Source organism: Sceloporus occidentalis, unplaced genomic scaffold (genome assembly GCF_023333645.1).
Source record: "Sceloporus occidentalis isolate IW3139 unplaced genomic scaffold, rSceOcc1.0.p SCAF_8, whole genome shotgun sequence".
Taxonomy (NCBI): Eukaryota; Metazoa; Chordata; class Lepidosauria; order Squamata; family Phrynosomatidae; genus Sceloporus; species Sceloporus occidentalis.
The window spans coordinates 30,021,179-30,036,312 of NW_028316988.1; the positions used below are offsets into that span (position 1 = coordinate 30,021,179).

At 45.7% G+C, this 15,134-nt stretch overlaps 1 protein-coding gene across 2 annotated transcripts in view; it reads right to left on the reverse strand.

Moving 5' to 3' along the window:
* Window positions 1–8,594: 8,594 nt before the first annotated feature.
* The window catches only part of CERS1 (ceramide synthase 1), a 57,557-nt gene continuing 51,017 nt past the window's right edge, over window positions 8,595–15,134 (reverse strand). For both annotated transcript variants that reach the window (XM_089535839.1, XM_089535841.1), the window contains exons 3-7: window positions 14,421–14,601; window positions 13,850–14,011; window positions 11,198–11,345; window positions 9,902–10,035; window positions 8,595–9,227 (exon numbers count right to left, since the gene is read on the reverse strand). In XM_089535839.1, the coding sequence (XP_089391965.1) occupies window positions 9,185–9,227; window positions 9,902–10,035; window positions 11,198–11,345; window positions 13,850–14,011; window positions 14,421–14,601 (668 nt within the window). In that variant the 3' untranslated portion in view covers window positions 8,595–9,184. The remainder of the gene's footprint in view (window positions 9,228–9,901; window positions 10,036–11,197; window positions 11,346–13,849; window positions 14,012–14,420; window positions 14,602–15,134) is intronic.

A 15,134-nucleotide genomic window follows, 5' to 3' on the forward strand; every position in this document is an offset into this window, starting at 1 on the left:
TAGGGCATGCCATCCAGATTCCACCTAAACAGTTGGAAGAACTTGGATTCTTTGGTGAGAACTGTTTTGAGAATGGCTTTGCCTCAGAGGGCAGTGGACTCTCCTCCTTTGGAGGTCTTCAGTGGTCACTAAACTTTTTTCAGCTACAACTCCCTTACCTCTTTGGTGACAATCCTAGTGTCCCCCTCCATATCTCTGGATATTAGATCTCTGGATATTAGAATGTTCAACTGCACATTCAAAACAGCTAATCTTGGCCACTGCTTCCTTTGCCCCCCACTCACTCTGGGAGCAGCAACCAAGCAGCTGGCTGTGCCCATATTGGCATTGTGGGAAAGGGCATGATGGGCAAGAGGCCTCTTGGTCGATGCTCCCAAGGGGCCCAGGTGCGAACAAAAAAGTTTCTCCCCGTTGAAGAATGACTCTCAATCCTTTGTCCTGTTGGAGAGGGGTGCAGCCAGTGCATATGGAAGGGATTTGCAGAGGCCACATACTCTGGACTGAAGACTGCCATGGATGGGAAAGGGAGAGATTTTAGCTACAGGAGTCACTCCAAGGCAAAGGACTCTTGCAAAGGACTGACCCCAGATACTCCTTGCCCAGAGACATGCCTCTCCCACACAGCTTCAAGCATTGGCAACCTCACCAACATGGTTTCTTCTGCTGCCTCTTCTCTCAGCCTCCTTGATGAAAGAAAGCAGGAGCAGCAGCAGTGGTGTCACAAGGGGGGTGCGGTGGTGCGGACAGCACCGGGTGACACCTCAGAAGAGGAGTGACACCTAGTTTTGCCCTCCACAAGATGCAGGGTGAGAACCGCTACAGCACGTGCCTCCACCGCACCCCTCTGGACATCACTGCCATGGCGCTGCTTTCCTCCTGAGCATGGCAAAGGAGAGGGCTAGGCGCAGCTTTCTGGATCTTGCTGGCGCAGTGCCCCTTTCCTCCTGAGGGAAATGGCAGTGAGGCAGTGAAGGAGAGGACCCGGTTTAGCCACCCAGACTTTGCTGGTGCAGATGTCTGGACCTCACTGGCACGGCACCCTTTCCTTCTGAGGGAACAGGGGCATGGCAATGAAGGAGAGGGCAGGGTGCAGCCATCTGGGCCTCGCTGGCATGGTGCCGCTTTTCTCCTAAGGGGATCAGGAGCATGGCAGAAAAGGAGAGAGCATTGCTCTCATGACACTGTGGCAGTGGGGGAGGAGGCTGGGTGCAGCCCTCCAAACCTCACAGTCATGGTGCTGTTGTCCTGAAGTGAGCCGCATGCAGTAGCCCTCCCTGCCCACAGCGGGTGACACCATGGGCAAGGACGCCACTGAGTGGCAGCCCAGCTCCAACCTGCCAGCCAAGTCTTGGCAAAGCTCCCAAAGCTTAAGCAGGGTCCAAAACTTGGCTGGCAGGTTGGAGCTGGGCTGCCACTCAGTGGCAAGGCTATGTGATGATCCTAAGGGACTCTGAATGGATGTTTCCTAGAGCTCTCACCCTCATTGTGGCCTTTAAGGCCCTTGTCTTTCTTGCGCACCAATACTTTGACTGAAGGCCCCCCTGCTGCTCCTTTACCCCCAATATCCCCTTGAATCTTTCCATCACTGTCTGGGAATCACTGATCTAGTCCAAGCTCTGCCATGCAGGAAGACACAAATAAAGCACTCCTGAAAGATGTCCGTCCAACCTCTGTTGGAAGCCCTATGAAGACGGCGAGTCCACAGCCTTCCAAGGCAGCTCATTTCATGGTCAGACTGTTCTTCCAGTCAAGCAGCAATTCCCAATGTTTGGTTGCCATATTTTTATTTGTAGTTTGAATCAACTAGGTTGTGTTTTAGGCTCTGAAGCAGCAAGTAAGCTCACCCCCATCTTCTACATGACACTCCTTGAGATGTTTAAAGATGGCTGTCATGACTTATGGGGATGTTCTAGCTGGAGATCCTGCACTGAGCAAGGGCTGGGACTTGGTGAGCAAAGAGGCCTCTTCTGACTCTACAATTCTATTCTAGGTCGCCTCTCAGTCGTCTCTTCTCCAAGATAAACATACCCAGCTCCCTCAGTAATTCCTCATAAGGTTTGGCTTCTAGACCTTTGGCCATCTTGGTCACCTTTCTCGGGACATATTCTAGCTTGACAATAAAACATGCCATCCTTCAATGCAACAGAACTGTCCTTCATTGTGGCTAGCAAGATGTCAAGGTGCATTTGGGGGCATATATGATTGTGACAATGGTACTGGGACCGTAAATGTGAATAGGAAACAGTTACAAGGTGTAGAGAGATCTTGTAGCACCAATGAGACTAACCGAAAGAAGTTGGCAGCATGAGCTTTCGTAGACTCCAGTCTACTTCTACAGATGCATATGGCTCACCATAAGCATCTTAGAAAGTAGACTTTAGTCTACAAAAGCTCATGCTGCCAACTTGTTTCACTTAGACTCAAAGGCTATGAGCTGTTTGGCAATAACCAAGGTTTTAGAGGGATTTTGCTTGGATAAAATCTAGAAGAATTTTGACTCAAGCCGTACTTTTACCTGGTCATTTTTTTGACTATAGCGACCCTATCATGGGATTTTTTGGCCAGATTTGCCACCATTGCCTTCCTTTGAGGCGGAGAGAATGTGACTTGTCCAAGCTCAGCCAATGAAGTGCCATGGCTCAGCAGGGATTCCAACCTTGGTCTCCTGGAGTCCTAGACCAACACTGAAAACATTGCACCCAATTGGCACTTTTGACACACTGTCAAAATAGAGAAACAGGTTTGTCCATCGGTCAAGTTTATTTAATGCAATATTATCCTTCCCTGTGACTTTTGGCTCTCTCTGTTCCGCAAAGCTCACACTTCTCTGAATGTCTGTTTCCTGATGATGAACCTAGTTCAGTTCCTGAAACACTACATTAAAAAAATGAACATAAATATCTTGTTCTTTGTTTCAAAAAAGAGAAAGAAACACATATTTGATTTATTTGACAACCTTGTTTTTTTTCCTTTCAGGCAAAAGATCCAACACCAGCACATGACATGTACAAAACTCCACAAGTTGACCCCAAGTTCCCAAAGACAGTCGGCTCCAGATCTTAATCTGCAGGACGCAGGTTACATCAAGGAATGAAACCCATGACTGTGTCCACACAACCGTTTTATCAAGGGCTTGTGAGAAAAGAGCGCATCGTTTGCAGAATCCAGCTCATGGAGAACCTCAGCTCCGTCACGAAAGGCAGCAAGGTTCTAGCCCTCATGTTTGCAAAGATACACTCGAATAAATGCGGGATCTCAGGCTGCAAATGCCATATTCCCAAAGCATATGGGATGGTTTTCAGTGCTTTGCACAGGCCTTGCATACAAAAATAAAACAAAAGCACAGCATTATGGAAGGTCAAAGAACTGCCCTCCTTAACTTCTGCAGTTTGCAGACTCCAACTTTTCTCAGTGCAGTTTTAAATTAAATTTTTTCCCAATCGGGGAAGACAAAATGGTACTTTTCTTTTTTGCTCAGATCTGGATGAACCCTGCCGCCAAGGCGAATGGAGGTCCGCCTTGGGCAACCGGGGTGTAAAATAGTGGAGTAGCATGCCTATACCACTAGCTTTATGCATGGTTCTGCCTCTAGATTGCCAGGGAAAAGCATAATGATGTTCTGGCATCCCACAGATGTATGGAAAGCAGTGCCGGATGTAGACACCTTGTGACGATACAGAGCAGGAAGGGTCCTCTGAATGCATCATCTCTCCCTGACTGATTCTCACCTCGGCTCTACTTTAATACCTCTGGAAAAGAACTTTCCATGGATTTGCTCCCCAATCACCTCTTAATGTTGAGTTTTCCCTTAGCGTCTCACCCAAATCCACTAGAACTTTGTGGAAGAATGAAATAAGATTCTTCCATCTCATTCCTGCATGGCAAGGAGTTGGGTTGGATGGCCCTCGTGGTCTCTTCCAACTCTATAATTCTTGGATTCATGCAACACATTTCGGATAATTATTTGAGGACTGCCATCACTCTAATTTTCTCTTCTCAAAGATAAATAGATCCATTTCACTTGTTCCTCATAAGGCCCCAACTTCCATTTAGTTTGCGGAGGGGATTCAGTGGTCAGTTAGGGTCACAACTCTAACATCCTTTAGAAACAGCCCAGCAGTCTCTAATAAGTTTATCACACTGGGGCTAATTTGGGCATTAAAGAGAGATTAAAGCGCATTTAAAGCATTCTGCAAATAAAGCAAAAATGGCAAGTAATGGCGCGAATGACTATCACACGCAATTGTGCAAATAAAGTGATACCGGAAATGCATTGCCGTGGAAATCCCAAAAGTAAACAGATGAGCATTAATGCTTCTCTGTGACCACTTTAATGGCGGGTTTTGCGTGATGTCGTGTGAAACTGTTTTGTGTAATTACGCAATTTTTCAGAGGTATTCACAGGATACACTGCTAATCTCCGTGTGATAAATAGTGGTTCTCAACCTTCCTAATGCTGCAACCCTTTAATACAGTTCCTCATGTTGTGGTGACCCCCAACCATAAAACTGTGGTGTCTCGGTTCCTAAGACCATTGGAAACATGTGTTTCCCGATAGTCTTAGGCGACCCCTGTGAAAGGGTCATTCGACCCCCAAAGGGGTCACAACCCACAGCTTGAGAACCGCTACCTTAGAAGAAGACCACAACCTTCTCAGAGAGTCCACTGCCAAACTGCTCTTAGGAAGACTATCTCAATGTCCACCTCAAATCCCCCTCCTGAAATGTCCACCTCTTGCTTCTAGTCCTGCCTTCCAGAGTGACCGAGAACGTAACTGTTCCATCTTATGCATCCTAGCCCTTCGGATCTTGGAAAACTACCATCAGATCTTGGAAGACTACCCTTCATTGTCTCATCTCCATCCATGACTCTTTCAACGGTGGTGCTCCCAAACCGTGTGTGAACCATGCTTGCGCATACGAAAAGCTCACAGCGAGGGGGGAAAGGCTCACTTGCATTACAAAGGGTACCCCACTCCTCTTTCACCTAAAACAGGTGCAAAGGCTTTGGACTGTCTCTTCCCGCAGCCCTAAAACATGGCATACCTAACTGTAAGGAATTCAAGAAGATGGGAATTGCACTTACCAACGACAACAAAAAACCCACATCCCATTCCTTTCTTAAAGTTACTAGTAGAGATGTACAGCTTAGGTAATTAAGAACGGCAACCTCATAATACTTCTGGCTGTCAAACGTTTGATTTGACTTGCCAGCATCCTTTACCACTAGCTATGCTAACCAGGTCAGATGGGAGTTGTAGGTAAAAGAAAACCCACACCTCTAGAGAGGCGGCAGTGAAATTTCTGTTCAGTCACATTATTTGACTTGCTTTCATTTGTCTTCCTTGCACCGTCCTGTAAAGGTAGTCAAACATTGTTACCCCCCCTACTATAAACCACAAAGAGTGAGGTGCAAAAAGGCCCCAATCTAGATGTGATATCTGAATTTTGGGGGTGAGGCGACATAGAGCTTTATCACACTAGTGAGTTTCCGTGGGCAAACGGGAGTTAAACTACATTCGAATTTAAAGAAGACTTGTAAATTCGGATAGTTTTTCATGGCGAAATAACGCAATATGCCATAACGCAAAGTTAATCTGCAGTCAAAATGGAAGAAACCAGCCACTTTTCAAATTCAGAACTCAACCGAATTAAAAAAGCTGCTGGCTTCCTCCACTTTAACTGTGGATTAACTTTGCGTTATTTCCCGTAAACTGCAACGTCATGTGAAAAACTTCAGGCATTTTCAGGTTTCCTTTGTGTTATATTGCGTTTAAATCCCATTTGCCCGCTGGAATCTCACTAGTGTGATAAACTTCATTGATTCATGGGTCAGGCTCGGAAAAACTATTTGAATTGTGTCCGGTTCTGGGCCCCACAATTTAAAAAGGATGTTGAGAAACTGGAGCATGTCCAAAGGAGGACGACCAAAGTGATGAAGGGCCTGGAAACCATGAATCCCTATGAAGAATGACTCAGGGAGCTGGGGATATTTAGCCTGGAGAAGAGACAGTTTAGAGGTGATATGATAGCCCTGTTTAAATATTCGAAGGGGTGTCATATTAAGGAGGGAGCAAGCTTGTTTTCTGCTGCTCCAGAGAATAGAACCAGGAGTAATGGATACAAAACTAGAAGAAAAGTGATTCCAGCTCAACATTTGGAGGAACTTCCTGAGAGTAAAGGCTGTTTAGAGGAACACACTCCTTCCTTGGAGATTATGGTGGAGTCTCCTTCCTTGGAGGTCTTTAAGCAGAGGCTGGATGGCCATCTGCCAATGGGGATGCTTTGATTGGGAGTTCCTGCATGGCAGAAGGGGGTTGGACTGGATCAGGGCCCTTGTGGTCTCTTCCAACTCTAGGATTCTATGATTCTCCCAGCCTGGTACCCTTAACACAGACTGCAACCTTCATCATTTCCAACCACTGGACACACTGGTTGGGGCTGATGGAATGGGTTATCCTAAATGTTTGGAAGGCACCAGACTATTGGATTTGGCTACCTTAGCTGCCTGTCCCATCCTGGGTCCCGTGTTGTCTCATTGTTCCTCAACTACGTCTTGTGACCTTTCCACACAAGAAAAGTGCCGTGTTCGAGTTCCCTTTGCTGCTTGTTGTTGTGTGCTTCCAAGTCATTGATGACCCGCAGGCGAACTTATCATAGGGTTTTCTTGGCACGTTTCTTCAGAGGGGCTTTGACAGAGCCACAAAACAAGCCAAGAGTGTGCAAGAGCAGGAGAAAGGAAGGGTCCTTCCGTGTTGCTGTCTCTTTCGATTTACAGTTTATAACTGAAAGATGGTCTAACAACAGCATCTGGTCCTGTCCCAGATTGCTATTCCCACCTAGACAAGACCCACTGAATCGAGTGTTAAGGAAATCCCATTGATTTAACGGGTCTACTCTAGGTGGGACTACTAACAGGCTTTATAATTCAAACCACATTCGCCAGTTTTAGGCTAGGGTCCATCATACTTTTGTCTGACAGCACCAGATAGCAAAACTTGGAAAAGATTATCATGCTATTGTATTTCCCCCCCAAAACTGGTCTTCTTTTTGGGGAGGAAGAGAATCTAAAATCTCATCTGTATTGTTTTGACTAGGGTTGGCGGGAAAAACATCAAGTTTTTGTTTTAACCCCCCTCCAAAAAAAACTTGACCTTTTTTTTTTGGGGGGGGGGGTAAACTAGTTTGTTTGCATTAACGTTTTAAAGAAAATCCTGGTTATTATATTAATATTGTGAAACATTATTTTATGTTTTAGAAAACTTGGTCAACCACATTTCAATGCTTTCTAATATTAGCAATCCAAAGTTATTAGGCTTTGATAGGATTTACATCTTTCAATAAAACTTTGGGAATTGACAGGTTGGTAACCTGTAAAAATTATACAATTAAGTATCAAAATGCAGTTCTGATGTTACGGCTTCTAACTTAAATAATATTTGTATGAATAATCAATTAAAAAATCCAGGACTGTTTTTTTTTAAAGTAAACCAAGGTTTAAACCAATCTGGTTTAAAACAGCCAACCTTGGTTTTTACTCAAATCTCCTTAAAGCCTCATACAAGTAATGTGCTGCAATGTATACAACTCACCTAATCTCCTTCTGTATCCAGGTAAAAATATAAAACATGGGATGCTTTAGATCCATCAATAGCTTCCGCACAATCCACGAAACAAGATGACCCAGTTTTTGTACTTCTGATCCACTTACTCTTTTTGGCATGCTACTTTTTGGTATTTCCATCTTTGATGGTAACCGTTGTAGATAGGAGTACCACCAAAGATGGAGGTTTTTCCAGTGTCAAAAGATGTGGCACCCTAGAAAGGGCAGAGGAGTGTATGTGTAGGAAATCCCATTTGGGGTTATGTTGATAGTATGGGGCAGGCCGCCCCAAATACAGTTGGTACTAACCTACTTGTGGATTCTCATTTTTTGATCACATCTTTTTATACAAAGATTGACTGGATCTCTTTCCCTAGCTCACCCTTCTGTCACTCCCTCCCCAAAATAACCCATTTAAAAAGTTTCTTTTTAAGAACAAATGTAGTGAAAGGTGCCTGCCCTCTCTATGCTGCACTTGGGGATTTGCTTCAACCGCCGCCTAAAATGGCAGTGAGCAACCGGAAGCCGATAGGGAATTGCACTGGCCTCTCTTGGAGGGCTACACCTCTCCCACCCCCCAAAAAAACTGAAAACATTTTTTGTCCCCAAACATCCTCACTTTTTTTGGACCCCCTTGGACTCTTTTGGACTCAGAGGAGGCCTTTTTATCTAATAGGAAGCTACTTGGAAGTCAACATCTGGTTCACTTCTTGTAAGGATTTTTTTGTTTTTGGCAAAATTGCTTCCTGGCACCAGCTGGAGGGCATTTTGGGTGGATGTACTTTCAAGCTTTTTTGGACCCTAGGGTCATACTTTTATCACCTTGACCTAACACAATTAGGAGGAAGAGGAAACCAAGTACACCCTGAGACAAAACACAAGACCCGTTTACCTCTCCCAAACAGACCAAAGCTCTATCCAGAATTAAGGAATGAAAATATCTATCTATCTATCTATCTATCTATCTATCTATCTATCTATCTATCATCTATCTATCTATCTCCAAATCTCATAAAGGGTACTGGACGGGAATAAAGTGCCAATAGGGCATTATGGGGTACTTGTCCTCAGCCCACAACTAGCAGAGCCGAAAATTCACTGATCCACGCATGTGCTTGCTTTCTCCTCTCCGACTCCATTCAGCTGCTTGGAGCTTCTGGCGGGGCTCTTCCTTGCTCTCCATAAATAGTCAGGGACCCCGGAGGGCCGGGACCTGAGAGGGGAGCGCCTCCGTCCTCTTGGGGCCATTCCAAAGGTCCTGTGAGGCTGAGCTTCTCTCTGCAAAGCCATCACACCAATGCAGGGGACGTTTGGGAGGAGGGTTCCCCCCACTGTTTGCAAAACGGTCATGATTCCACCCTGACTGGTGCAGAAAAGAAATATTGCTTTGCAGGCCTCCTGCTGCTTCTAGTCCACCGGAACGCTTCTCGCTGTAGCTACTGGAATAGTGGGATGCAGGGATGGATAGGTGGAAGTCCCTGCAGCACCCCATAACAGGCTGGGCTTGGAAGGAGAGAAAGGACCACCCCACAGGGTCGCTCTCTCTCCGGAGTTGGCCTGACTCTGTTTGGCTGCACAGTGTTTATAACCGTTTGTCCTTCACGAGTCCATTTTTCAAATGATTCCTGTGGGAGAGAGACAGTGATCAATATTAGAGGTAAAGCCGTTCCACCCAAAGTACAATAGAAAAACAGAGCCGGACTCAAAAGTTAGTGCACTGACTCCACAGCTCTGTCGCATGGAGCCTGTGCAACTGTTTTTATGTCCCCACTGAAAGAGCTAAGCAGAACTTACAGGTGGCCCTCCACATTTGCGGCGTTGACTTTTGCAGCTTTGATTATTGGCGGATTTGATTAATATGTCCCCTCTAGGAATCCCTAGGTCCTCAGCACAACTCTGCCCGAAGTTGACCATAGAGTTGTGCTGGAGAACCTCTAGGCATTTGTAGGTCCTCCAGCATGATTCTGTGATCCCCTTCTGGCAGATATTGGCCACAGAGTTGCGCTGGAGCACCTGGAGATGCCGAAATAGGTGTTCTCTTGGGTAAAAAGAATAGTGTTTTTTTTTATTTACGGTTTTCCCACATTCACGGCGAATGTGGAGGGACTACTATATTCAGAGACACTCTATCCACAAATGTTTGTCTCCTATGATAAAACAACTAGAGGTCGCTGCTATCTGATAACTTTCCAACAGCTGCACTTGGCCGTTCACTGTTGGAAGCAGGATACTGGGTAAGATGGCAACTGGTATGTCTCTAAGTCCCCTTTTCTCCTTCCCTCCTTCTTGGGATAAATACCCCTCTTTCAAGCAGCTGGGGATGTGCAGCTCCCCATCTTTCTTCTTGGAGATTGCGTCAATATCATACTCTCGCACGTCGTTCACTTCCCGGACTTGTCCCAGCAAGACTTTTGCGACAAAGAAGACGATGTACTGTGGAAAAGGGACAGGAGATAGTCAGTTTACTGGACCACAGGCTTTTCCTGCAATACTTTGCATCCCATTATGCGTTCGCTTCTAGGGGTCGGGAGACTACGCTGGCCCTTTGTGGGGCATTGGAGGGCTGCACCCCACTGTTCTCAATTTTTCAAATTTTTGTTGTCCAGTTTTAGCCCCAAATAGTGACTACGGGGCAAGATGGTGGGGGAATGGGCAACTTCACCATGTTTCTGGCCCCTTCCCAGGTCCTTTTAAGGCCAGGAGAGGCTTTAAAAACAGCAAGTACAACTTCCAATGTACTTCTTGTTTTTTAAAGGCCTGTCTTGCCTCTAAAGTGGTCCAGAAAATGTTGCAAAATTAACCCCCTTCACACACACACACAAAATTAGGGGTGCTGGTATAGCCTCAAAAATGGCTTTGGGGGCAGGACCCAGCCTTTCCTTGGATTTAATTTGGATTTACAGCTTCTTAGCTTGGACTACAGCTAGAATTCCCATGCCAGCATGGCCAAACTCGGCAGATCACCCATAAGGTGCTGTTGTGTCTTAGAGCCAGAAATGCATCATTAAAAATACCCATAAAGGAGCTCCAAAAAAGAGCCCCTCAATTACAGTAATTAAGTTACCGACTCCATACCTGGAAAAGTTAGTAAAAGAGATGGACTAGTATTACCAGCATCCCCTGCGAATCTGGGCACTACTGTGGATTTTCAAAAATATAATAGAATCATAGAGTTGGAAGAGACCACAAGGGCCATCCAGTCCAACCCCTTTCTGCCATGCAGGAACTCTCAGTCAAAGCATCCCCAACAGATGGCCATCAAGTCTCTGCTTAAAGACCTCCAAGGAAGGAGACTCCACCATAATCTCCGAGGAAGAGTCTGTTCCTCCTAATGTTGAACTGGAATCTCTTTTCCTGTACTTTGCAACCATTGTTCTGGGTCCTACTCTCTGGGGCAGCAGAAAATAAGCTTGCTCCTTCCTCAATATGACATCCCCTCAAATACTTAAACAGGGTTATCATATCAACTCTGAACCGTCTCTTCTCCTGGCTAAACAGACGATATGTCCTTAAACTTGCTATAGCCCCACGCATGAGGGTGTGCATCATGTTAATGGCCAAAGCCACTAATGCCTTGCCAATCCTGGCTACTCACCAAGAACCAGTAGATATTCATCAAAGTGAGGATGAGCAGCAAAGCATTGAAGAAAAAGTAGAAAGGAATGTTGGGCACCGTCTGGAGGCTTGTGTGGCACGTGGCGTACAGCACCTTGAGGGGAAACCAGTACAGTCGGAACCAGAACCTGGACAAAGAAGAGAGCATGTCGGAAACTGCGCCTTCTATTAGCACGCTTTTACACCGGGGTGGAGGGATCTATGTGGCACTAAAGCAAGGGATGGAGGCTTGGGGGGTCATTTGTTGCTGTGTGCCTTCAAGTAGTTTCCGACTTATGGTGACCCAAATGTGACTCTATTACAGGGTTTTCTTGGCAAGATTTGTTCAGAAAGGATTTGCCATTGGCATCCTGCGAGACTGAGTGTGTGACTTGCCCAAGGTCTGCTACTGGGTTTCTATGGCGAAGCTCGGAGCTGAAACCTAGTCTCCAGAGTCATAGTCCAATGGTCAACCCATTATACCACGCTGGCTCTTTTGGGGGGTCATATCCCCCTGAAAAATAATTCACTACTGTATTTATTATCTCCAAGTGTCTTCCTAGGGGGCATTTTTGCCATGAATTTGTCTCCCTCCGCTGGCCATTCCAGAATAATGGGGATTGCTTGCCCATAAAGAATAATGGAGATTGCTTGCCCTTAGTCATTCCTCACAGGGCTTCATGCTTTCCAGACCCTTCACCATTTTAGTTGCCCTCCTTTGGACATATGGCTCCAGTTTTTCAACATCCTTTTTAAATTGTGTTTGCCCAGAACTGGACACAATATTCCAGGTGGATCCTGACCAAATCAGAATAGAGTGGCACTATTACTTCTCTTGATCTAGACACTATACTTCTATTGATGCAGCCTAAAATCGCATTGGCCTTTTTAGCTGCCGCATCGCACTGTTGACTCATGTTCAACTTGTGGTCTACTTCGACTCCCAGACCCCTTTCACACATATAATTCTTGTTCAGTCAGGTGTCCCCCATCCTATATCTGTGCATTTCATTTTTCCGCCCTAAGTGCAGTACCTTACATTTCTCCATGTTCAAGTTAATGTTGTTAGCTCTGGCCCAGCTTTCTAGTCTATTCAGGTCACTTTGAATCTTGATCCTGTCCTCTGGAGTAATAGCTATTCCTCCTAATTTGGTGTCATCTGCACATTTGATAAGTGTGCTCCCAGTTCTGTCCTCCAAGTAATTGATAAAGATGTTGAATAGCCCTGGGCCCAGGACAGAGCCCCACTGGACACCCCACTGGTCACTTCTCTCCAGGATGAAAAAGAGCCATTGTTGAGCACCCTTTGGGTTTAGCCAGTCAACCAATTACAAATCCATGTAACAGTTACCTTGTCTAGCCCACATTCTACAAGCTTGTTTACAAGAATGTCATGGGAAACCTTGTCAAAGGCCTTACTGAAACCTCTTGATTGCCATCATTTTAGGTGGTAGGTTTACGTTTTTCAAAAACGGCAGTTATATATTAGAGAAATATCTGCACCATGTGTTTTGCTTAATATTTTAAAAATTAAAGTGTAATCAATTTTACAGGCGGAAACTCAATTTTTTCCTTCCAAAAAATGAAAGAAAGTGAGGTAAATTTACATGTGGTGAACCTCCCTCTACATTTCCAGTGATGGTTTTCATATTAACTCCATCGCCATGGCTGTGCCCACATGGGTCAGAATACTCCAGGAACAGGGAGGAATATTCTGGCCCCGAAACTGCCCCAAATTCCCCCCATTTCCTGGGCACCCCAGAGCAATGCCAGTTAGCTGTTCATATGAGTGTCCACATATGCCAGCCAGCACAGTGATGGGTGGATGTTTATATGTCTGCCCACCATCATGCCATGGACCCGCTGCTACCACGCATCCATTACCTGCCACTGCTATGTCTTCTTTAAAGGCACCCTTCACATCCCACCTTTCTACACTTATGTGGCCAGGTACACCTTTCCAATGCCAGATGCCATAGCAGGACCTTCAGAGAAGATGCAGCAGTGGCAGCAGGTAGATGTGTGGTGCCATCTGTTGCCACAGAGTTTCCTGCAACAGCAATGGCATTTACATTTCTACACCACTTTATACTGAACTAAGCAGTCTTTAAGCAGCTTACAACATGTAAGCCTATTGCCCCCAACAAGCTGGGTACTCATTTTACTGACCTATGAAAGAACAAAAGGCTGAGTAGACCTTGGAGCCTCTCACGACTGAACACACAATGTTGTGGCTGCAAGTACTACCACTTAACCACTTCACATCCTGGACTCCTTGGCAAACAGACAGGTTTTTTTGGACTGGACTAAGGCCTTCTTGAGCCAGGACTGGACCAGGACCAATGGATCAGAGTCTGGTTTGGCTAATCCCAGTCTAGGGCTAATGGCCTGTGTTGTCCGGATAGGACAATGCCAGGCTGGGGGAAACTTGGGTCTTTTGGTCCATGAGTACAGGCCCTCAGACTTATAAAGGCAGCTATGAAGGAACCAGACAAGATCCTCAAGTGTAAAGATAAGCATGGAATACCAAAGTCTAGATGGTCCATGCCGTCGTATTTCCAATTCCTATGTATGGTTGTGAAAGCTGGACAGTGGATCCACAACTGATGCCAGATGCAGATACAACCAGGGAGTTGAGAGGAGTTAAACTCACCAGGTGACGCCAAAGGAGACACAGCCGGCATTGGAGATAATGTCGTTGATCCGGTGGTAGACGCCATTGCGGTACTTGAAGTAGACGTTCAGCTTGGTAAACTCCAGCTGAACGTCACTGATGTCATGGAGGAACAGGACAAGAATCCCAACATTGTGGTACCTACGGGGCAAAGTGTGAGACAATCAGGCAAAGGTACAGAGCCCTGAGTTTGCAGTCAGATGTTTCCAGTTTCACTCCTTGACTTTTCTCATTTAACAAAGGACAAGGGAGCAAATGATGGAAAACTGTCTCTCTGGGGAAGAGGGATGTTTTCTTGTTTGGCTACAACTCCCAGGATCTTGCAGTCAACATGGCCTGGGAGGATACTGGAAGCTGTAGTTGTTGTTTTTAAAGGGAAAATTTCCCTCTCTCTGAATTATTCTCTTCTGTGGCATGGCCCATGCCTTTCCACACACAATGAGGAGTGCGCATGAACATTTTGAGATGCCATAGAAACAGAATCAGGGAAGGGAGAGAAGGGATGGAAGTGTGCAGCCAGACAAGAGTGCAGATACAGGGAAGGCATCACCTGAAAATGTAGGAGAAGGAGATCAGCATCAGGGTGACCACATGGTGAATGAGCATCACGACCGAATCCTTACGCCAGGCATCCATGTAGAGCGTAGCATAGAGGGAGTGGGCATAAAAGCTGGCTTGCATCAGGTAGGCAATTGCAATGTCCGTTGGCACCTCCATACCCTTCTCCCAGTCTAGAAAACCAGGAAGAAAGAGAAGAGGAACATCAACTCAGTGGAATCAAAATAATTCAGGGGAAAAAGCAGAGTGCATAGAATAATAAAAATGTTCCTTCCACAATGCATCTCCATTTGAGAACTGGGCCTCTCTTTTTCTGGTGTGAAACTACAGAGGTTTCGCAGGCAGAGTACAATGACAATGTCAAGGCCTGTTTGGAAATAAATTTAGGCTGATATAGTTGACATAAAACAGAAAACGGGGAAGGAGAAGGGAATGAGGAGCAATAAACTAGCTGGTTTATTTCAGCCTGAGCTTTCGTGGATCCTCGAAAGCTCATGCTGAAATATTCTCAAAGGTGCTGCTAGATTCCTTTACCTTCTTTCTCCTTCTCCTTTTCACATTAGGTAATATTACATCTTACATTGGCAAAAGGGCATCTTGTACATGAAGACCCTTTCCTTTGGTCCTTTGTGTACAGTTACACAAATTACAGAAACAGCCTAAGTCACCTTCAGCCAGGTATGAAGACGGACAGGTTGCTCACCTG